We start from the raw sequence: 23,594 nt of genomic DNA, 5'->3' as shown, positions 1-23,594 counted from the left end.
TTCCTCCTTTCTCTCCTTCTTCCTCTTCCTCTTCTTTTCTTCCCTTCCTCTCCTCGCCTCTCCTCTCCTCTCTCTCCTCTCCTCTCCTCTCCTCTCCTCTCCTCTCCTTCCTCTCTCTCCTCTCCCTTCCCTTCCCTTCCCTTCCCTTCCCTTCCCTTCCCTTCCCTTCCCTTCCCTTCCCTTCCCTTCCCTTCCCTTCCCTTCCCTTCCCTTCCCTTCCCTTCCCTTCCCTTCCCTTCCCTTCCCTTCCCTTCCCTTCCCTTCCCTTCCCTTCCCTTCCCTTCCCTTCCCTTCCCTTCCCTTCCCTTCCCTTCCCTTCCCTTTTTTCTCTTCTTCTCTTTTCTTCTTTTTCTTTCTTCTTTTCTTCTGTTGTCTCTCCTCTCCTCCTTCTTTCTTTCTTTCTTTCTTTCTTTCTTTCTTTCTTTCTTTCTTTCTTTCTTTCTTTCTTTCCTTCTTTTCCTCCTTCTTTCTTTTTTCTCCATTTCAGAAATCCAGGCCATCTTCCTCCCACACAGTAACAGGGCTTTGGGGGATATATTTCTTGCATCAATTTTCTAACTTCAGACCAGAAGCCTCAATTTGGGACAATCCCAGAAGATATGAAAATTATTCCCTATACTGTCACATCTCCTCCAGTAATTTGTTGGGAGTTTTGTGCCGTGTTTAAGACACTGTTTACAAAATTATAACAATTAAGGAGTGTTTAAATTAGATTTATCCCCAGTAGAAATGTATGGAAGGAAATTAGAAGATAATCAGACCTCCAAAATACAACCTACAGAACAAACAGACACATTATGTACAGGGCTCTTTCTGTGGAGCAGCAGGGCTTCGGTGGAAGTGGGGAGAGAGATAAACCAGACTGGACAACATAATGCCAGATTTTTCACGCGTACAAGTTGCCATTTGTGATGGGGGTGCCAGTTGATAGTTCAGCTGCTTTACACCCCAACTTTGCAAAGCAGGGCACACAAACTGCTGTGTTGTGATACAGCTCCAGTTACACGATTACAAAGCAGACTGGAGCGAAGTCGCCAGAGAATCGGCATCGCTATTTACCTGTCTTGACCTGAGAACTCGCAGACGATGTCCCTGGGTGCAGAGACCCCGTGCGCTGGGTTTGCTGGGGCCACGGGTGGACTTCAGTGCTGTCACTTGTCGCCGTGCGCCGACCTTTCTTTAGTGAGCAACCCTGGGGCTGAGAGCAGATTAACGACTTCAATGGTACCTCCCTTTAAAGCACTCAGCATTGAAACAACTGGTCTGCTTTTTAGACTAAATACATCGTATGTTTGGACAAAGAAATCACTTTTCTCAAGGCCTTACTATGGCAGGGCTAAAATAGCCTCCCAGCTCCGGGATTAACCACCCTGCTGATTATGGAGGCCTTAATTTGCAGATTAATACTCTTATGCCACCCATGGAATGGCCCGTGCTCCACCCAGTACGTGACTATCATAAATGAAAAGCTGAGGCTTGTGGAGTAAAACACAGCTGTGTGACTGTGTCTTCAGCCTCATGCCCATGAGGAGCCTGAGGAGATTCTCTCTGTGGCAATGCAGGTGTGAAGCAAAGGGCTGAAAAGCTCTGACATTGGCCTCAGGTTCCTCTTGGCCCATAAGCAAAGGGAAGCAGCGTCTTTATCCCTGGTGCATGTGAGACTGGTGAAAAAGAGCAAAATTTCAAGAGGCAAAATCACGGCACCATGAAAATCAGAGCCTGTGAAACTGCTGATAGGAAGGGGGGTTTTGGTGTTTGCATTACTAGAAGTGCTATCGCTGTGGAGCTCACTATGGCTCCACCAGAACATTGTGTGGTCCCTGCATCATCTTCAGCCTGTCTGGGGGGCTTGTGGCTCACCCTGGTCCCAAAGAGCTGGACGGGGACAGTCACCCAGCCCATTCAGGGTGGACGATTCGTGTCTCTCAGTTTTGGCTTACTCACCTTGTTGTTTGGTGCCGGGATGAAACATGCCGATTCATTTTCCTTTTTGAAATAAGCTTCCCCTGCATGCGTTGGCCAGCTTCCAATGGGTGGAAGGAGTTAAGACGCTGACGGTTCTCAATCACACAGTCTCAAGTTCAGCACAAATTAGTCCTCATCCCGGTTCTGCACAGTTCTGCATGCTGGTGCCAGAGCCGTGTGTTCTCTACATCCCATGAAAAGGCAGCTAACCCAAGGAGAAGTTAATCTACCTTTCGCTGTGATTGCTAAGTGCAATACGACTTTCTGTATTTTTTCCTTTGATTTTAATTGGCAACATTATTCCTCTCATCCCGTGTTGTAGTGTGTGACTGTGCTACGTGCAGTTAAGCACTTTGTGTACTCAGAAGCATCTTCATGTCAATAGCTCCTGGGTGATACAATTCAAGTGTATTATTGTGCTGCATGTGTATATTAGAGCATTTAGAGCATCACCTTGCCACGTGCTGCTGTGCCTCATCCTCTTTGCATCTTACCCCTTCAGATTTCTGTTCTGTTCTCCGACAGGAGCACTGAAAGACCTAATCCCAGCATCATAATGATACGCAGAGGTTTTTTATCACTAACTGCATTGAAAATCCTCCATCTCCAGCTCATATAAATGAGGGCAGCTGTTCACTGGAGAGCTGCTGATTTACACCACAGAGAATCTGACCTGGAAATGTATAAAACTCTTTGAGGTTCTTCAGTGTTTGTAGCATAAAAACATAAGTGTGAAAACACAAATACTTCACCCCCCCAAACACTGGAGATTTATGTTATAAATTCTAATTTGAGTCTGTGAATATCAGTTCTTTGCCTGGTGTAACAGCATGTCACTTCCAGGATGGCTCAGGAGGTGCTAAGTATTGGCACAGAAGGCTACCAAACGTCATCAGCTACAACCAGATTTGCCTGCAGAATGTGGTCCTTGGTAAGAGCTCGCATCGGGATCGGAGGAGACTTTGTGTCTGGGCCCTCAAATGGCTGAGCAGAAGGCGGTGTGTGCTGTGACAGGGGCTGGAGCTGCACCGAGCTGCGGCTGAGCAGCAGAAGGCTCGGTTCTATCAGTTTCTCCTAGGTGACATTGTTTGCTTTCTCTGGGTGAATGTTTTAAAAGGCATCTGTTGAAATGTCTTGCAGAATTCACACAACATATGTGCAGACTCATATGCTAATATGGAGCACATCTCTTTTGCCACCCGAGCTTTGTTTAAAACTTTGCATAAATTCACTGGTTCTGTCTTGGGTGTCGTCAGCTCCTGTCCTTGTACATTAAAGGTTCTGTGCCTCATGTAAACACACTTTGAAACATAAGCTGTCTTCCAAGAACAAGACACTTCAAGAAGACTTCAGGTCTCATCTCCACAACACGAGCCTCCAACTTCAGTAATCCCGAGGCTGCTTCTGAGCCCTGTGCTTGCAGAGAGTTTGCAAAGCGCTGACAGTGAATTGAGACTCTCCCTCCACTTAAAGTGACTTTCTTTCCTTCATAGATTCCAAAGCAGGCGAGTGCCTGCACAAAGCAGAGGAGTTAATCCGCGTGTCCATCCAGAGACCAGTTGTAACCGCAATCCCCAGTGCGCAGGGTGAAGTTCTGTGGGTACCATGCCGGCCACCGGCCTTATGTCCTGGGAAGGTGGTGGTTGGAACCGTGTTCCTCTGGCTGCCCATGAGGGCAGGCAGTGCTCTGGTTCCCCAGGTGCAGAACTCTCCACCCCATGGCACCACCTTCTTCAGTCTTCATGCAAGAGTTTGGTCCAAATGGAGCGGGGCAGCCTTTCTGAGCCTGGCCCATGAGTCCACTGGTTCTCATGGAAATATATCAGTGTTTGGACTGGCCCAACAATTCTGGCTCATGAAGCAGAAGAAGTGCACGGTTCTTGCTTGGTGTCCGAGAAGAGACATTAGAGCTGCAAAGGATGAGTCTCTCTCCACAGAGATGCCCGCTCCCTTCCTGAGCTTATCGTGTCAACAGCGTGCAGCGTGGTGAGTTTTTGGCGGTGCTGTGCCACAAGCCACCAGCCCTGCCCGTGGCTGGAGCAACACTGCACTTGATTGGAGAACCATGAAACCGCTGATGCTCAGGAGATGAGGAAATGCTGCAGAGTTGAGCCCTCTCCTGCTCAATTCATCAAAGAGACGCTGGCAGAATGTTAAGATGTTGCACTGGCTGTAAAAAGGTGTGCTTGCTTTGCTGGATGATGTTCCCATATCTGCTGCACGTGCTGTGCCGTGGGTGAGCTTCATCTCCTCCATGTTCCTCTTCAAATAACTTTGCAAATAGTGCCCAGAATGCATGCGGTATCGGAGAGGTATAAAATGGCACAGGGTTGCAGGAAGGTGGCGAGGCAAATGTGGACTGTTAGTGGCTTCTAAAGGTAATCCTAGTAACCAGGGGACATGGTCCATTTTCCAGTGCTCATCTCCCACTGCGCAGAATGTAGAGCTGGACTGAAATGAGTGGGAATGCTGGAGAACAGAGCAGCACACAACCTTTTCATTTACGTCTTGTTAATTAATTGTGTCCTGCATCTTCCACAGGAGCCAACAAACAAAAAGTAGAGAGACCAGATAAAAGCATAACTCAAATACATTGCAGGAATGAAGAACTATGAAGAAACTTCTGAACTGGTCTGAAAATATAAATTGTACAAGATATTTCTCCTTACTCTCAGTTCTCTGATCTCACCATCAAAGTATATTATGAAAAAGACATCTGAAATTATATTGGGTCATTTCTGTTTATCCCTTATTTTGCTGAATGATAGGCAGTGGATTTCAGGGTGACTTCTCATTTACCAAAATCATCATGGTCTGTTCCTGACTGACTGAATGGAAAAAGCAGTAAGAAGGTGTACTGCTTCTGCACAAGCCCAGCAGATAAATGTGTGGCACTTAATTTCACACACCTCATGCAAACAGTCAATTAATGTTCCCGCTTTGGCACTGAACACAAATTCCATACATATGACTAGGCTTATTTCAGCATGTCCAATCCTCCATGCAAAATGGAGATTAGATACAGGTTCTGGCTGAGAAATTTGCAAAGAGATGTTACCCCAGGGTCCTTGCCACACAAGCACAAATACGAGTGGGGACACAGTTTCAATGCTGATGTAGTCTCTGTTTACTGGATAATATCTAATCAATTGTTTCCAGCGCCCTGATGAATATCATGCACTTCCTAATCCTGCATTCAGTCTATTAGACATGGATTGAAGTCATCAGCAAGAAAATAATGTTCTCAGAGAGATGACACATTAACTATATGCTCACTTGGGGCTATGTTCTTTTAGCCAGACAATAACCCTATTTGAGGAGTGCAGAGACATAAATACGAAATAGGAAAGAACAGTTTATTAACCAAGATGGTTATTGCATTGTTAAGAGGAAATTTTTGCCATTGTTAAAATCTGTAAGAAAGTGTCTCATAATTTCTCAGAACTGGGGAAAAAAAATGCCACTGTGTGGGAGTGCGGGGCTGTTCCTGCGCTGTGGGGTGACTGACTCAGTCCCTGAGCCCAGGGGAGGTGCTGGTTGAACCGAGCCGGTCCCTGCTCCTGGCTGGGCAGTGTCAGCCCTCAGCCGGCTGTGCTGGCAGCGATGGGGACCACACAGCATGGGGGACCCAGTGCTGGTGCCAGAAGGTGCTCAAGGAGAGGGGCAGCTGTTCCACTCATGGTCATAGCAGGGGAAGAGGACACTGCTGTGGCTTGTTCTGCAGGAGGCTTCATGGTGGGGAAGCTCATGGAGCAGCAGAGTGCGTGGAATCAGTGACAACAGGGGCAGGAAGGAGCACTTGTGGGCTTTCTTGACATGGTGGTTGTAATTCAAGTGTCCAAAAATGAGTGGAATCAAGTCTCTGGCAGGACCCACCTCACTTGTTCCAGCTCTTTGTGTCTCAGATACCCTGTCACACCCCAGATGGCTCAGGTGCCTCTGAATTGAGCACTGGGCAGGTTACTGTGCCTAGAGCTGCACAGGACTGCTGGTTTTGGGAAATCTTGAGCAGGTTTATGTCAGAAGACAAGAATGTCCCTGCCTGTCTTTGAGAAGAAGTTGTACAATGTGAGGGGTAGATGACAGAAGGTTTAAAATATCTAGGGTAAGTCACAGTGGGAGAAAAGTTGTGGAAGCAGCTCTACGTCCCCATGTGCAGACACGTTTGGGAACTGCTGGGTCCATTTCTAGGCAACAGGGAGCACCAAGGACACAGTGAAATGTGAGCACATGGAGAGGGGGAAGATGTTCTGCTGTCTAATGCAAACAGGACTCCACGCAGGAGAAAGGCAACAGGGGACGAAATGGCCTGACTCTTGCTAAAGAGTTGACTTTGTGATTCAGGTCTAGAAAAATGTCTGCTAGGATATCTGCATTCTACTTGGGTGGATTTTGTTATGAATTTTGAGATGGGAGAAGTTGTTAGCAAATGTTTGGACACTGCACAAAGACAACACATTTGACAAGGTGAAATTCTCCTACTGCTCTGTTACTTTTGTGCAGAGTCTGTGCTTTGAACTCAACGAGTCCACAGTTCAAAGGAGGTAAGAGGAGTCTTGAGGCACACGAGTGCACACTGAGCACATGTTGCTTTGCTCTCCATGAGCACACTTTAGAGGCGTGCACAAAAGGGATGTGTGAACCCAAGGCCTGGGCGTCTGCCACTCCTCAGTTGTATCAGAAAACTTAGCCCTTTGATTTACTTTTCAGACTATACCTTAACTGGCCACCTCCTTGGCCTTTTGACTCAGCTAACTCAGTCCCATCACCCCTGCAAGCTTCACTCTTCTAGCTTTGCTTCAACATGTTCAACATGATACAGCTCTTCTCCCTGCCGGAGACCGTAGGAATGGCTTCCCTATCTCACCTCAGTTTGATGCACACTGTAGACATGCCTTTCTCTCTTTGTTTGTTTGTTTGTTTGTTTTTCAGACAAGCCACGAATGAACAACATCCTTACTTCTGCCACCGAACCCTATGATCTGTCTTTCTCCCGGTCCTTCCAGAACCTCTCTCACCTCCCACCATCCTATGAGTCTGCTGTCAAGACAAACTCAAGTAAATATTCTTCTCTGAAAAGACTAAGTAGGTGTCAGATCATTTCATTTCCTTTGTATCTCATTTGCTTGTAAGACACAACGGGCACAACGTTAAGTCAATAACCTTCTTCCCTCTGTCGTTGTACCGCCCAAGTTGGCATCTGTGGTAATGATTCTTTTGGCTGTCGCTTCCCATCAAGGAAGAGTATAGAGGAAGAGTCACTTCATTACTGTGGGAGCACATGCGGTTATTTGCTTACTGACACCTCCTTGCTGTGCTGTGTCCCACTACTCCACCTTGTATCTCCTTTTTCCTTCTGCCTGGGCTGAGATGAGCCAAGCTGGCTGAGCTCACCTCGGCACACCCAGGGCAGATATCTCAGCATCCATGGGGGTAGCTGGACCCAGTTGACAAACTGAGGCCAACAGAAAACTGCTGAAATTGTTGCGAGCATCTATTTCAGTCGGAGCACATGTGCCTGCCCCGAGCAGTGCTGGGATCTGCCATGTCTCGTGGTGCACGTGTCTGGATCTGGTCCTGACCCGTGCCAATCACTGGTCCATGGTGCCTCTCTGATACTTCAGCACGTTGCTCACTACCCTGGTCACACTAGTTACTACCTGTTCTTCCTCACTGTTTTATGTATTGCTTTGCTCTGCCAGCTTTCCCATAATGCTCCAGCCCAACACATTTGCTGATGGCAAATTCTTCAGCTTTGGTGGGATTACAAAGTAAGTGATATTTGTGTGGTCAAATGCTCTCTCCAGACTGAAAATAGGTTTGTAGTATGTATGCTTCTGTGAGCATTTTCTGGATGCAGCCACGTATCACACTGCTTGATTTAGAGAAATAACTTAGGTTTTTGCACTTGTAATAACTCCCCAGGTCCCAGCACAGGGACGATCACTGCCCTGGGCCTGCTGGCCACAACAGTGCTGGTACCAGCCAGGATGCTGGTGGCCTCTTGGCCACCTGGGCACACACTGGCTCATGTTCAGCCACTGTTGACCAGCACCCCCATATCCCTTTCTGCCAGGCAGCTTGCCAGCCGCTCTTCCCTGAGCCTGTAGCGTTCATGGGGTTGTTGTGACCCAAGTGCGGGACCTGACACTTGGTCTTGTTGAACCTTGTACAAATGACCTCAGCCCAATGATCCAGCCAGTCCAGATTCCTCTGCAGAGCCTAAATCCCTCTGTAGAGCCTGAAGGCACAGCCAACGGGAAACCCATCTGGGTTTGCTGCCTGAGAAGCCAGGTGCAGAGATCTCTGATGGGCAGGTACCACCTCTGTGGGAAGCCCTGTGCCAAAGCACTGGTGGGTGGGTGTGGGACACACAGCTGAACAAGAGCAGGGGTATTAATTCTGTCCTACCGAGCGCTCCAGGGAATTGCTGCTTCCAGCTAAGTGAGAAAGGTCAGTCAGGAAGGAAGTGAATATTTCCAGGCTTATTAAACCACTTGGTGTTGGCTAAAAAATCATCACAAATGACTGGGCAGTTTGAAAATGCTAAAGCCCGTTAAAACAGGAGAGAGAAGCCCAATGAAGAAACACACTGGGACTGCAGAGAAAGAAAAGCAAAGAAATTACTAGGATGGCCTTATATGCCTACATGTGTGCACATTTTTTAACCATTGTAACATACAGCCATGGGAATAAAGATACCCTTGGCTTTTCCACAGTCTCTTCCCAAAACAGCGAAAATGTACCTCGTTTCCCTAATTACGGTGTCAGTGAACTCTGCTCTGCCTTTCTGCAATAGCAGCTTAGACACGTTGAGGTGAGATGTGGGAGCAGAAGGATTCATTTGGTGCTCTGCCTCCAAATGGGGAAAACACCAGAAAAGCTGCCTGAGGGCAAATCGGCTTATCCTAAAGTCAGATGGAGCACTCAAACACTCCTGAAGTTCGGTGACACAAACCCTGATAAATGATTTTTAGAAACTACCAAAGGAGGAAAGAAAGGGTGGTTAAAAATAAGGAAAAAACCCCAAACAAACAAACAAAAATGAATGAAAAATGCCCATAATATGTGATTTCAAGTAATTCTACTTCCAAGTTTTTTAAAGCATGAGTGAAGCCCCACAAGTAAGAGATTGACTTAAAGAAAAAGATCTGTCAATCAATACATTAGTGATTTCTTTCTGTCTGCTCATCATTTCTGGCCTTTTGGAATCCACTTAGGACACATTTTTGAACTTTTAAGTATGTCCATGAGGGAGAAACATATTTGATTTTAGTTTTATTTTGGCTAAAATTACAAATGTCAGTTATCATATGAGCGTCAATACAAAGATAAAGGGTAGCAGTATCAGACTCTCTCTGTCCCAGTGAGCCTGCCCATGCAATGAGGACGAAATGAATCAGTCTGGATGGTTTCAGGCCCTGGAGACATTTTGATTTTAGCAACCAAATGTCCACAGTTCTCACCCCCACATGTGGGTGAAGCTCCTGGTGTCTCTAATCCCAACAGCCTGGGGCTGTATTCATTTCATTGCTTTCCCCAGGAGCAGAAATATTGTGGTTACAGAGCTGTGCTGAGCTTCTTCCTTGGCACGAAGGCACGTATGTGATACATGTGCCAATATCTACGCATCTCTCGGCATCGTGGGAGGAGATGGCTGAATGACTTAGAAACACCGTTGAAATCAGTTCCCTGACTGGTTTAGCCACTGCCAGCGAAAGGCTGTGCAAACTTCCACACTGTTTGCAGGGATGGAAGAGGGAAGAGAAGCTTATTTTTAATGTTCCTAATTGGCAAAACTTTTAAAAGTGCAGAGCATGCTGCATTTTTTAATTATAAATTAGCAATGACCAATATCAAACCACTTTTAATCAGCTGATTCTGCCACGTCTCGAGCAGACTCAGACCGCAGTAAATCTCACATAAGCTGGTTTAGCTCCCGCTGGCAATTAGCACAACCAAATGTGAGCATCCAATCACTTCTCCATTTGGGATGTTCTCTGCTTTAATTACATGTATTTTGAGTCACTTGGGCGAATCCAGTGGAACTTAGAGCAGAGACCAAGTGTCAGCATCAAGCATCATTATCAAGTCTGTGCATACTACGTGTGGGCAAGTCTGTCTATGATTATAGAATAAACATTTCTGTGGCCATATGGAATTTCCTCTGTCCTTCATAGGCTTCCTAGCAGGTGATTTTATAGGCACAAGTTTGAGGCCAGAGGAGCTGCAGTCTGACACTGGCGATGAGATGCTCTTCCAATAAGTTTGTGATTTCAAAAAAAGACTCATTCCTACAATATACACTCTGGAGAGCAAATCCCATCAGCAACAAGCGTGTCAGTACAGGAGAGATTGGGGTGATCCTCACACCTCAGTGGTGTGTAGGCTGTGAAGAAGGGGTTGGCAGCAGCGGGGGAGCCAACAGGCTGTGAATTTCAGCATACGCATTCTCAACTTGTACTTTTGGATGCTGAGACAAGGGGACCGACCATCCTTCTTACACATCCTCTGGGTTATGTGCACTCTTCACAGGACTATGAGAAATGGGGCCCAGGGGGCACTGAAGAGAGTGCTGGATGTGTGGGAGAGAAGACGAGGGAATTAGTGAGTGGGACCATCCAGCACAGGATGCTTGCAGCACTCATGTTTGGCTGGAACCTGAAGGCACCAATGTGCAACCGCTGTCTTATGAGCAAAGTTCTGGGATGTTGTCAGCACCAATCACGTACCATAAGGTTTCTCCAAAAGCACTCTGCCTCCTGGGACAGCCAGCCAATTGTCTTCATTTTTCAGCCAACGTGGTACAAAAAAACTGAGATTTATGGCTATGTCAGAGGAAATAGGAAATTTCCACATCATGTTTAGCTATTGTTGAACACCTACGGAGACTCTATGGACTGGAAGCGGGACCCCCCTCATGATTGCCCAGGCTGTCTTGCAGCAGAGTTTTTGCTCTTTTTATCCCTGTGCTTTCTTTGTATGTGTATTGTGAAGGTGATATTACATAATTTCTCCATAACCCGTCGTTTGTGTAAATCATGTGAAACCACAGTCTGGACTCAACAGTATATGAGATCTGTTGTGTCATGGTGTGAGGTGCGATGCATTGCACAGGGACTCATACCGTCTGCGTGCAATTTATAGCTCTGCCATAAGCCCATGGCGACACAACCCACACAGGGCTGGTGTCTCTCAGCAGACAGCACCCTGATGTGTGTGTCCATGCCCAGGTCCAGCTGCTGGTCTCACCAGGAGGCCACTTCAAGGCTGTGTGCTCTACACAGCCCCTTTTCACCCCCTGGGACAACGCTCTGACATTTCTGACTGTTTCCTTTCCTTTCCCACAGCTGACAAAGAGGCTGATGAATACTACATGAGGAGGAGACACCTGCCCGACCTGGCAGCCCGGGGCACACTCCCTATCAACGTCATCAAAATGTCTCAACAAACCAACCACAGGGACAGGCCCCGCCGTCCCATCAGGGCCATGTCCCAGGACAGGGTGCTGTCTCCTGAGAGGATCATGCCCGAGGAGTTTAGCATGTCCTATGAACGGATCCTCTCAGATGAGCAGCTTCTGTCTGCCGAGCGCCTCCACTCCCAAGACCCCCTGCTCTCTCCGGAGCGGTCGGGGTACCCCGACCAGTCTATGTCACGGGCATTGTCACACACAGACGTCTTTGTATCAACACCCGTCTTGGATCGCTACAGGATGACAAAAATGCACTCCCATCCTAGTGCCTCAAATAACTTGTACAATACCTTAGGTATGAACCCAACCTCCGCCAAGCGCCAAGCGTTTGCCTCCCGACGGCACAACACGGTAGAACAACTGCATTATATTCCAGGACACCACCATCACTACCGCACAGCGAGCAAAACAGAGGTGACTGTTTGATATGACCTTGTGCATTGTAGATACTCATTAGGGACCGGGGTGGCCACAGCACCCCATACTGCAGTGGCCTTATAGGCCAAGATAACCTCTAATAACTCAGTGTCTGAAAAGACTTCTCTAACAGTCCCATCCACCTCATTGTTTTTAAAGCCACCCTTCATCGGTGACATAAGAAGAACCCAAGCAAGCAAACAGATGATAGTGAGGGATAATAGAGGAGATTTCCTGACGTGCATCAGTTTCTGTCAAAGAAAGCCACAGTAATAGATGGCTCCTTCCAAGGGCTCACCTGCATTAGCTCATTGTTTTTATGAACTTAGGACTTTTCAGTTGCTACAAGTAGAAGCAGTCTCATGCCGCCCAAGACAGGGAGGAGGAGATGCAGCCCCCCATCCTGGCAGGAGGGGCCCTGTCCTTGGTCCTCATGCCAGCCCTCATGTTTGGCCTTCCCGTAGCAAGTAGCTTCTGGCTGCTGGGAATCACCTCCAGACCGCTTGGCATCAGCCAGCACCCATACATCTGTTCTTCCTCACCCTTGGAGCAAATTCAAGGGCAGACTTTCTTAGGGGACTGGCAGATCTAGGGCCAAGAATAGCCTGGCTGAGAAATGAAGATTTAGTTTATATTAAATATACTCATAAGATAAAAATATACTAGTGCCTACAAATCGCCTGCTCTCTCAGTGTAGGACGTAGTGGGGTTGATGTGTTCAATAAGCACAAATACGCTGAAATGCTTGTTAGATCCTTTTCTCCACTCATTCTAGTATCTTGTTGTCTCCAACATGTAAATAGGAAGGAGGAATAGGGTTTCTCGTCCTCCAGCTTCTTGCCACTGCTGAACCTAAAGCACCAGAATTCTGCTGACCTGTGCTGGGGAAAGTCCTGACTCCACTGAGACCTCTGCAAGGCAAGGATACACATGGTTATCCCAGCCTGGATTTCTCCCCAGGAGTTTATTTTGCTGACAGCATTTTCCACTGGCCCAGTTCCCCTGTTTCTGAACATATTCCCTCCTCTCAGCTACAACCTAGAACTCCATATGTAGCAAATCTTTTCCTAGCCCTTAGCAGAAGCGGAAAGCTGAGGGTGTCTTGTCGACTGAAAAGCAGGTTGGTAATTTTCCGTTATTTTCTCTCCATGTAATAGCCCCCCCAAGAAAACCTTGCAAATTCCAGTTCTGCTGAGTACCAAGTTCTAACCATGAAGACAGTTACATTTCATGCACATAAATTATATATCCATCATAATTACAATAAATGGGCATGTTGTATATCTGATATAATACTAATTAGACACTGTATATTTGTAAAATCTTTAAAATGTAGACTCGTGGGTCCAGAATTTGTGAGGGCTTTTTCTTTGGTTTTCTAACCAGAGTGGGCTTTGCTTTGTTTTTTGTTGAGTTTGATTTTGTTTTGTTTTTTCTTCGTTGTTTTTGTGTTCCTATCAAATTCTGTAGAATTAACTCACACTAGAACATACTTCTGCAGCCGGGAAGGGGTCTCAGGGGTTTTGAAGGCCAGCCAGACCCAGTGCTGTCACTGTTGGTGCTGGACACTCTCCAGTACTCAGCGTCCATGGTGTGCACATGAAGCCCCACCGTATGCACATCCCCATGCTGCCAATCCCAACGGCAAGCGCGCTCCCTCCTCTGGGTGAAATGGGGACTGACCTGGGGCTGTAAACGCATTCCCATACAATATTTCTCTCTTCGTGTCCTACATTCCCACAATGAGTCTTTTCAATACTTCATTTGAGTTAGCTCTGCCCTTCTCCCTCCCCTCAAATACCTCCCACCTCCTGGCCTTAACGATGTTCCCAGCTCAACACGTCGGTCCTGTTGCATACAATAACTGTAGGCTCATGTGAGCTTGAGTCTTGTGCGGAGGTTTATGACGTGTCGCTAGGTTTTTCTGGTGCGGGGTCGGCAGGGGAAGCAGGTTGTCTTCCTCTGGTGGGATTCAGAGGCAGGCCTCAGTGGGGTGGCCATGTGGCCTTTCCCTTTCCCGGCCTGTCCTGGGGCTGCTTGTCCTGGTTCATGAGCTTCCTTCTGCTCCACCTGATGGAGACTGGGTCCAGAAAGGACTCCATCTCTAAGAAGTACTAGGGCTTTGTTTGATGGAAACTGAGCTGGGAAGGAATAAATAAGAGTCTCCATGGTTCAGATGGTCATTACCGTGCAGCACTGGGCAAAATCATTTTGGACAACAACCAGAATTGTCTGTGGATCAAGGTGGTGGTTTGTGGCATGGGAGACATGAGAGAGAAAAGGCTCACACCTCATCTCCTGGCTCCTTCCCTTGATGGACACTTCTCTCCCCTGACTACCTCTAAGCTCCTCAGCTCAGTCACTGGATATGTCTTCACAGAGGACAATCCCTGTGAAAATAGCACCTCTCGTGACCTTCCCACAGACCGAAGTTTGTGACTCTTGTGAAGAGAAGAGAAGATAAGAGAAACGCACATGGCTGAGGGGAGGCAGTCCCTGCTGAGGTTCTGGGGCTCTTCCATTCTCTCTTGGTCCAAGAAAAGCCAAGATCTTCCCCTCTGCAAGCAGGGAGATGTGAACACTGTGGGAGAGGAGAGTCCACCCTAAAGTCTCCAGGAGTTGAGGTGGCAGAGCCAGAGGAACAGAAGTGACCATGCGAGGCCAAGGGAAGGTGAACACTCCTCTCTTTCCATTTCGATAGCTGTGCGTCTCAAACTCTAGTCTTCATCTGAATGTTCTGTTTGTGAAATAAGAAGCTGCTGGATCAGATGCAAATATGGAAATTTTTCACTCAAGTAACAAATGCTGTGCTCTGCTCCAGGCCATTTGATCTCAGAGCCTTTTCTTATTCTGACCGACAGATATCACAGGTCCTCTGCTAACTTGTTCTAGCTGGGCAGTAATCCTCCAAAGAAATCTTAGCCCCATTTCCTCAGCTTTTCCACCCACTCAACTGTTTCAAGCAGATGTGTCCCACAAGAACCATCAAAAAGCCTTTCTAGGTCAAATCTCTTCAGGGACTCTGCCCCCACCACAGCAAATTTTCAGCAAAACTCTCTGGGAAGACACCATGCCCTGGACAACAACCATTTGTTCCTAGGCACCATGTGTTCCTATGGTTTGCTTTGCGTGCTGGAATGGCATGGCAGCTAGAGCAGTGGCATTTCAGCATGCACAGGTGTCCTTATGTCATTTCTTATTCCCCGTTTGGAGAGTTTGTCACTGAAAGGTCACTTGGTCTGGGACCGGTGTCATGATCCACAGCCTGGTCCCCAGCAGTTTTGTTCCCCGTGGTCAACATGTGATGGTAACGGTAACACTTTCCTATCCAGCAGAGGCATTCTGAGGGTTCGTACCGTGATGTCTACTAAGTGCTTTGAGACCCTCTCACAACAGACACTATAGAACAGCAAAGCATTTTTATTAATATTGTTTGTCACCATTGTCCTGCAACATCATGTCTGATGTGTTGCAAACCAGGATGTCTGTCCAGAACGAGAGTTCTGGGGCGGGGGAACGCAGTTCCCCTGATTGCCCATCGCTCTCCTTCCGGGCAGGAGCCATCACAGGCAGCAGCTCTAAGAGATGCTGTTACCTGCGCTTTGATCTTTCTGCTTTCTTCTCCTCATGTGTGAGTCACTGTGACATTCTGCACTCAGGAGAGAAGCAGGAAGCACTCACATTCCTCTGTACAGTAACATATAATCTGCCTTGAATTATCTATTATACGCTAAAGAATTGATCTGTCTTTTTCTCCAACCCACAGGTGGAAACACCCATCTGTGGAGCGGCCAGTTCCCAGAGTGCATGTGCAGGGACTGGGCAAGGGTGATGTAGAAAAGTTTATATTATTTCCTAGAAGCCGATGATTATTGGATTTCCCAAGCAGCAACACATAATACTGAGCTGCACTGGATTTTATACATCTCTCTCATGAATACAGATACATGTATGTATATGTATATACACACAAACACATATATATACATACATCCTGTAAAACGCAATCATTAAGTTACGACTGACCCTGTACCAACCTACACTTCCAAACTATAATGAATCACTCTTTGAAATACGGAAAAATATTTTTAATGAACAACACTGATCACCATATGGAACAGAAATTTTGTCATAAAAGTCTTCTAATGCCAGTGAATCATGTTTTAAGGAAAAATGAAATATTTTTCAATGTTTAATGTTCCTTTTATAAATGATGATCTGTTACTTGGGGAAGGGGGTGGGTGGGTGTGTGGGTGGGAGGAACCAGGGACAGTTACCTGGGAGTGAGCCCTCCTTTCCTGGCCTGGGTTTAATTCCTGTCTCCTGGCTGCAAAGCTGCTCCCATGAACCTGGGCTTCCCATGTGCACATTTCTGTTCTTACGTCTATCAGAAGCATTCCCACCAGGAATCTACAAAAGCCTGGCATGAAGTTTTTGGAAGAGACAGGTAGTTCCTGGTAGCTGGGAAGATGTCTTCATCTTCTTCCACCACAACAAACAAAATCATTATGAAACAGGGTAATTTTAATTGTATTCGAAGCAAGTGTTCTGATTTGTGATCCGTTTGCCATCTTCAGTTCATGTGGTGGAGAAATAGCTTGTCTTAGCTTTTTTTGTTCAGGTTTAGTGTTTAGTCTGGAAGGAGGAACTCTGTTGAAATATATTAAACAAATACGGATTTCTTGTTCAAATATATTTCAGATGAGTGAAAAGTTAGTAGGGAAAATACGTGAGAAAGGGGCTTAAATATTTTCCTAAAAAGTGTTGTTAGCAATAAGCCTGTGTTGGGGCTGCTTCTTCAAGAACAGCCACCTCTGTGTTGTATGTGGGTAAGCGGACGGTAGAAGGTATCGTTCCCAGCCTCTCTCAGCTGGTTCATGGCTGTCAAGGAGGTTCCCCCACCAAGCCCCGAAACCTTCTGGGACAACCAACCTGCACTTCACCCGCTGGCAGCGCGGGGGCAAGGGGAGAGATGGACCATCCCGTTGGAGCACGTTAGCGTAGATCTGCAAGACATCCTTGCTCTCGGCAGCAAGTCGAGCGGCGTCCCGTGTCTGCACCGTGGCCACGCGACATCCGGGAGGTCCCCGTGCCACCACCTCGGCTGCCGGGACACGCGCGCCGTGCCACCCACGATCCTTCGCGGCTCCCGACCTCCCGTCTGCAAACCCCTTAGACATTTTTGTAGCAAGAATTTCTTGGCTCTGAGAAAGACACTTCTTACTGTAATATTTTTAGTTTGGGGGACAATATTTCCTAAGAGGGGTTAAGTGGATATTTTTGTGCTTTAGCCCGGTTTATGGATTCCATGTTTATTATACAGTAGTACTGAAGAGGAAGTACATTTGTATCTGTAATTTGCACAGACTCTTGGTTAACCATTAAACAAGCTTCAAGATGAGCAGTATTTGACTGTTTTTCTCTGTATTATTCTTGTTGTTATACTTACCTGTAAAAGCACATTCCGTATGTACTGTAAACAAAAATATTATCAGTTTAGCAAAATTTAGAGTCTAAGGATTTTTCCACTTTTGTCAGTAACAAATATTTATGGATTAAAAAATAAAGGCAATTTCAACATACAAATTGTTTCTTTTTTGATATCTGTTGGGGGAAAAAAATAAAAAGAAAATACCAGTTTCTTGGCCACCTTCCCAGTCTTTGTGACCAGTTTGAAAGGTAGATATCTATATCTCTGTGTGCCGTTAAATATCACCTATTAATATGAATGCTACAAGGTCTGGAAGAGTCATTACTTTTACATATTTATTTACTGCATTTCATCATCATGACAGATAATAGGGGGAAGAGAGACATTAGTAGTTGATGTAAAATTTTCTCATGCAAACCTATAAGATTTTATTTTGAAATTGCCCTTCCTTAATTTTGCGTTCATAAACCGCGACTCATCCTCGCTCTAGAAAGCTTTGTATTGCACAGTCAGAGCTTGTGAAATGTCCTGTAGCACTGGAGGCTTCAGCAGGGGCTTTGCTTTTGCTGCTGGCAGCACAGCACACAGCAGGCTCCTCATGATTCTCTGAAACATGAGAAGAGCCAAGAAGGGCAGAATGTTCCTCACTGAACAGCCCCCACTGTGACCATTGAGGGTGAAACTGCATTTTCATTGCTCCAAGTCTGGGGTTTCTTACTACTGTGTCCAGTTCTGGGTGCCCAGTTTAAGAAGGACAAGGAATTACTGGAGAGAGTCCAGCGGTGGGCTACAAGGATGCTGAGGGGTCTGAAGCATCTTTCTTGTGAGGAAAGGCTGAGAGAGCTGGGGCTGTTGAGCTGGAGAAGAGAAGCTGAGAGGGATCTGATCAATGGGATCAATATCTCAGGGTGGGTGTCAGAGGATGGACCAGACTCTGTTCAGTGGTGCCCAACGCCAGGGTGAGGGACAACGGGCACAGACTGAAACACAGGAGGCTCCATCTGAACAGGAGCAGAAACTTGTTTGCTGGGAGGTGCCAGAGCCTGGCCCAGGCTGCCCAGAGCGGGTGTGGAGTCTCCTTCTCTGAGACATTCAAAGCCCCTGGACCCAGCTGTGTGATCTGCTCTGTGACCCTGCGTGAGCAGGGGTTGCACTGGGGGATCTGCAGAGGTCCCTTTAACCCAACCAGGCTGGGATTCTGTGAAATGTGGCAAGGTTTTCGTCTTGTTTGTTTGTTTGCTTGTTGGTTGGTTGGGTTGGGTGTTTGTGTCGTTTTTGTTTGCTTGGGGTTTTTGGTTTGTTTTTTTGGTTTTTTGGGTTTTTTTGCTTTGCTTTGGGTTTTGTTTTTTTGTGGAGGAAATATCAAATTTTATATTTCCATTTTCATATTAATTTGCCTTCAGCATTGTGCAGATTTGCTCACACTAGACATGTGATAGCTGTTAGTTGGGGAGGACCTCTTCAAACAAATTGTTGAGGCAGCAGCCCCTATGCCAGCGCACCGAGGCCGGCACCGCGGGTGCTGCTTCCCCAGGCGTGGAGCTGCTGGCGGGCTGTGCCGCGGGGCTTTGGGAGAAGCTCTCCTCTTCCATTCGTGCCACCTCTGTGCCCCATCCCTTTTCTGCCACCTTGCAGCTCTGGCCCTGAGCTCCAGAGGAGTGCTGCTGAGATAACATCACAGGGCAAATGTCCCAGGGATCCTTCCCCCCGCTGCCTTGTGTGCTGCAGAGGTGGTCACAGCACCGTCACCACTCCCCAAGCCTCTAACTTCCCTCTTCAGTCTTTCCTCAGGCCCAGCTTCAATAGATAAAACAAGCTCTGAGGAGTAACACCCACTGCCAAGAGAAGACAATAATCTTCCAGAGTAGATCCAGTTGGAAGAAACAGCCCCTTTTGTAGCCAGGTTGGTGCATAGTCTCCTGTCTCCGTAAGAGCAGAGCTCAGGGTCAACGAGGCTTAATTAGCACTTCCTAAGAACCACGTGAAACCAGCAGAGTGAATTAAAATGCATTTTAAAGGGAGAAATTTCGTTTTGCCTGGCAGTTCTATTCATAATTAGACAGTCCTTTGTAGCACTAATAAGTGGGGAAGAAGCAATGGGGAATAAGCTGATGTCTCCACTCCCCATAAACAATATTGAAGAGACCATCGGGATTTATGGTGTTGAGAGACAGTGGTGACTGAGATGAAGCTGGACCCAATTCCTATCTTAAAGGACAATAAATCTCACAATTTCCAATGCCTGTAATAATTGATTTTAAGTAGTTTGGTGAAGAGTTTATGCTCTATCAGCCTGCCCCCATTCAAGCCATCTTCACTGGCCCCACTAAGTGACCTCTGCAGGGTCTCTGACGGTGGCCAGAGGTGTCTCCAGTGTTCTGGGCAGCCTGGCACCAACCCAGATGAAGTCCATGCACTGCAGGCTATGACTTCACAGGTAGAATCATAGAATATCCCGAGTTCTATTCAGAGCTGCCTGGTGGGACAGGGGCAGGCTGAGCAGGTCCTGCTGCCCCAGCAGATATTGTCACTGAGGATACAGAGGCAGTAGAGCATAAAAACCAGCTGTGGACGTGAGCTCTGTCAAGTTAAAGACCTTTATCTGGAAGGACTTGGGGATGGACATGACGGTACAGGTGTGGGACTACCTGAAAAACAATCGGGCTGAATTTTATGAGCCGTGACTTTTCCTTGATGGAGACAGCTTGGTCACGGGTCATTCCTACAGCAGGGTCCTGGTATCACCTGCTCACAGCAGTGCTGGCACAGGGCAGAGCAGGGCTGCAGGGAGGTGAAATACTCAATTAGCAAAGCAGCAATGTCTCCGTCTGGGAAGGCCAAGAGCCTCACATGTGAAAAAAGACACGATTGTGGAAGTCAGAAACACCACTGGGAGAGCCCAAGGGTTCGGCTGAGGTCTGAAGGAGAAGTCCAAGTGAGAGGGGGTGTCAGCTCCATCTGTCACATCTTCCCAGCAGCTCTCCAGCTGTTCCCTTATGGGAATGTTTCCCAAATGTAAGCATTATCACTGTTCCCAGCTACCTTGGAAAGATGCTGAAAAATGATGGAGAATTAAAGGACTGTGGGATAATTAACACCTGTCAGAATGGGTTTAAGAAAACCAGATCTTGTCAAACAAACCTGCATTAATTCTCTAATGTTCCTACACTTTGGGCTGGCAAAGACAAGGTGTCAATGCAATATGTTTAGCTGTTTCTACAGTACTGGATTATGTGCTGCTTGTCAATCTGATGAGGATATTTATCACTGCTCATCCTTGAGAAAGCTGATGTTAAAGGGATCCGGCAGAGGGGAACCACTCAAAAGTGGGTTTAACCATTTGAAGAACTGTTGCTAGTGGTATTTGGCAGAACTCGGCACAAGACAACACACTTTTCAACACTGAGCCCAGCAATCCAAAACTAAAGATTAAATTTTTGCTGCTCAAATGTCAAGAGACACAGAGGGTTTGGGGTACAAAGAGTAACAGAAGAGTTCTGTGTCAAGGGTGGGTTGGGTCCTTTGAACAGAAAGTGTCATGATGCCACAAGTGGAACCTGACCTGCCGGAACCTGCGCAGGCTTCTGGGATGGATGGAGATGCCTTAGTGAAGAAGCTGTTCAACTCAAAACTGTGTTGAGGAAATGCTTTTCAGTGAGGTTTTTACAAAGCTCCGCATTTTAGTGAATAGTGAGAGGCTGAGAGATGACTTCGTCACTAGGTACAAGTGTTACTAGGGGGCGAAAGGTGTAGGGAATTAAACAGGTCTTTAATCCATCAGAAGAACCAGCTGATGAAAGTCAAAGCCAGATAGACTATCACTGGAACAATGTATCAGGGAGAGACCAGATGGGAGACGTTTCTTGCCGTAATAAATGTTATGTGGCTGCTAATGCAAAGTCTTATTGTCACAGTGATTCTTTTAACAGGGTACTATATTTCTCTCAGATATTTTCATAGACAAAACCTACAACTTGGTGAGCTCTTTTGCGAGTTGATACTCACTTCAAACCCCGAGGTGTTTTCTGCCCACAAAGGAGAGATATGTTTCTACAAGGCGTTTCCTCACAGGTAGTAACACACTTAAAGGCATTTAATAATTCAGGTAGCTCTGCAACAGCCTTCAGGAGCATTACTGTTCCCTGCAGAGCAGGGAGGACGTTAGAAGGAGAGACCTTCGGAAGTGACTCACCTCAGTCGCAGAGTGAGTCAGGAGCAGACTGGGAATAAAACACAGTTCCCCATCTCCCCCGTGTCTGTTTTGTGCAGCAAATGAGCTGGGGCCACCACAAAAATTATCTGAAATCATGTAATGGATTTTCAGGCTGCCAAACTGCTTCTGTGTTGGTTTGTTAATTGTTTTAGAGCTACGTGTTATCATGGGGAATCACTTCAGTTTCCATCTTTTTGGTAAACACTTGGTAAAATACAATCCCAGGTTCATCTTCCAGTCCTCCCCTATTTTTCTCATGACAGCTCCTGGCTTAGGTACCAATCAGCTCCCAACAGTTTGATGAATTAATCCCTCCTGTCCCATTTCCTCTTATGTCCCACTCTGGCCACACTTTTTGCTGATACCCTGCAAGCCAAGTTTTATTATAGACACAGTGCATGCAGAGTAGATCTCCTCCTCCTCCTCCTGCGCTGTGCAGGCTCAGCAGCGGCTCTGTGAAAGCACAGGATACATAGGAAACCTCCCCTCATTTCTGGCTCGCTTGATCCATCCAGCCTTGTGGGAGAAAGAGAAGGGAAGCAGATGGTGCTGGGCTGGCCCACGTTTGAGGGGGCCGACTGGGCTTCCGTAAGCCATGGTTATTTATATTAAGGCTTACAGAGTCACCTCAAGACGTGTGAATTTTCATAAGAATAGAAGATCTGTGGCACTGGGGCTACTACTTGGCCACATCTCCTGTTCTGTCCCTGGTAACTCCCACCTCCAGCGTTCACATTTCTGAACTTTTTCAAATAGCTTTTGGGCAAATTTTGTCCAGAATTTTTTCAGTTTGATGCAGAATCTTTCCTGAAAATTGTCTCCCTGAGCAAAGTTTGGAAAAATAATAACCAGCTGGAAGGATAGTCTGTCCACGCGAGACATGCTGAGCAGCTGGGATCACGCATCACCCCCTGCCCCAACTGCCATGGCAACACATGCACGTTTACACAAAAACGCTGTGCAGACAAAGCAAGCACCCAAAGGAACGGAGGTGGCTTTAGATTCTGGGATATCTCTACTATAAAACTCTGTCTAGTTTAGTAACAAAAACCAAACACTACTTACCCAGAAGCCATCCTTCTATCAAGAAGCAATCACTCTGTTCCATTTACGGTGCCATCAATTACGGTATCTTCTGCAAGAAGCATTAATGTAGGATTCCTTAAATTCCTAATTATAATTCTCCAACAGGAGAAATCTCATGTGGGAGGGCTGCTGCTGTTCTGTTGTGTTGTGCTCAGGTCTGACTTCTGATCAGGGCTGAAGGCAAATTCATTCCTGGATTCACACTCTATACAGTAAAATTGAGCACTTCAGGAAAAGAGAAATGCAGCTCTCACAAAGTTTTAACCTTTTTTGTGTGTAAAGGGAGGTAGAAAAAGTAGTCCAAGCAGCAGGCTGACTAGAACTACTGGTTTGCCAGTGTAGCCCCCGTCTGGTCTGCGGATAAGGATGCATGAAGTTTTATATCCCATATGTGTGGCTGTAGGGTTCATGTGAGGATGCCATTCTGAACACGCCAAACAACCAGTGAAATCTCCTCAAATACTCAGCAGCAATTCTCCAGGAACCTCTAGGCCGTGGTTCTGAAGGGATTAGTCCAAACCCCTGTGCTTTGGGACAGACAGGACTGCAGATACTAGGAACTGTTCCAGCCTGGCCGCAGACCCCCCCAGAGACCTGCTCGCAGCTCTGCCCGTTCCGCCTGAAGCAGGTACAGTTCTCACGACTCCCACAGGCCAACAGCAGCCAGGGCTCCAGCAGCACCATGCCAGGCTGGATCTGGGGAACAATTTCTTCCCCAAAGGGCTGTGGGGCATTGGAACAGGCTGCCCAGGGCAGTGCTGCAGTCACCAGCCCTGGAGGGTTGGACAGACGCAGAGATGAGGTTCTCAGGGACATGGGGTAGTGCCAGATTTAGGTTACAGTTGGACTCGGTGACCCTGTGGGTCTCTTCCAACCAAAATGATTCTGTGATTCTATCTGTGGTGGTGCAGGGCATGGGCTGAAGGGAAGGAAACACACCTGAACAAGGGCAGCAGTCATCTTGCTTTCCATCTCCAGGTCCTACTTCATCCTCAGTCACAAGAAGA

The 23,594-nt window shown here is 46.9% G+C and overlaps 1 protein-coding gene across 4 annotated transcripts in view; it reads left to right on the top strand.

Moving 5' to 3' along the window:
* Positions 1-17,443, top strand: part of SHISA6 (shisa family member 6) — a 245,111-nt gene extending 227,668 nt beyond the window's left edge. For 2 of the 4 annotated variants that reach the window (XM_065034508.1, XM_065034510.1), the window contains 2 exons: positions 6,898-7,023; positions 11,316-17,443. In XM_065034508.1, coding sequence (XP_064890580.1) covers positions 6,898-7,023; positions 11,316-11,866 — 677 coding nt within the window. In that variant the 3' untranslated portion in view covers positions 11,867-17,443. Of the gene's footprint in view, positions 1-6,897; positions 7,051-11,315 lie in introns of all 4 variants that reach the window. The other 2 variants (XM_065034507.1, XM_065034509.1) reach the window with 1 other exon arrangement.
* The last annotated feature ends 6,151 nt before the right edge of the window (positions 17,444-23,594 follow it).

This window comes from Columba livia, chromosome 18 (genome assembly GCF_036013475.1).
Source record: "Columba livia isolate bColLiv1 breed racing homer chromosome 18, bColLiv1.pat.W.v2, whole genome shotgun sequence".
NCBI classification, from domain to species: domain Eukaryota; kingdom Metazoa; phylum Chordata; class Aves; order Columbiformes; family Columbidae; genus Columba; species Columba livia.
The sequence above is the reverse complement of the archived record's forward strand: the minus strand, read 5'-3'. Positions and strand labels throughout refer to the sequence as shown.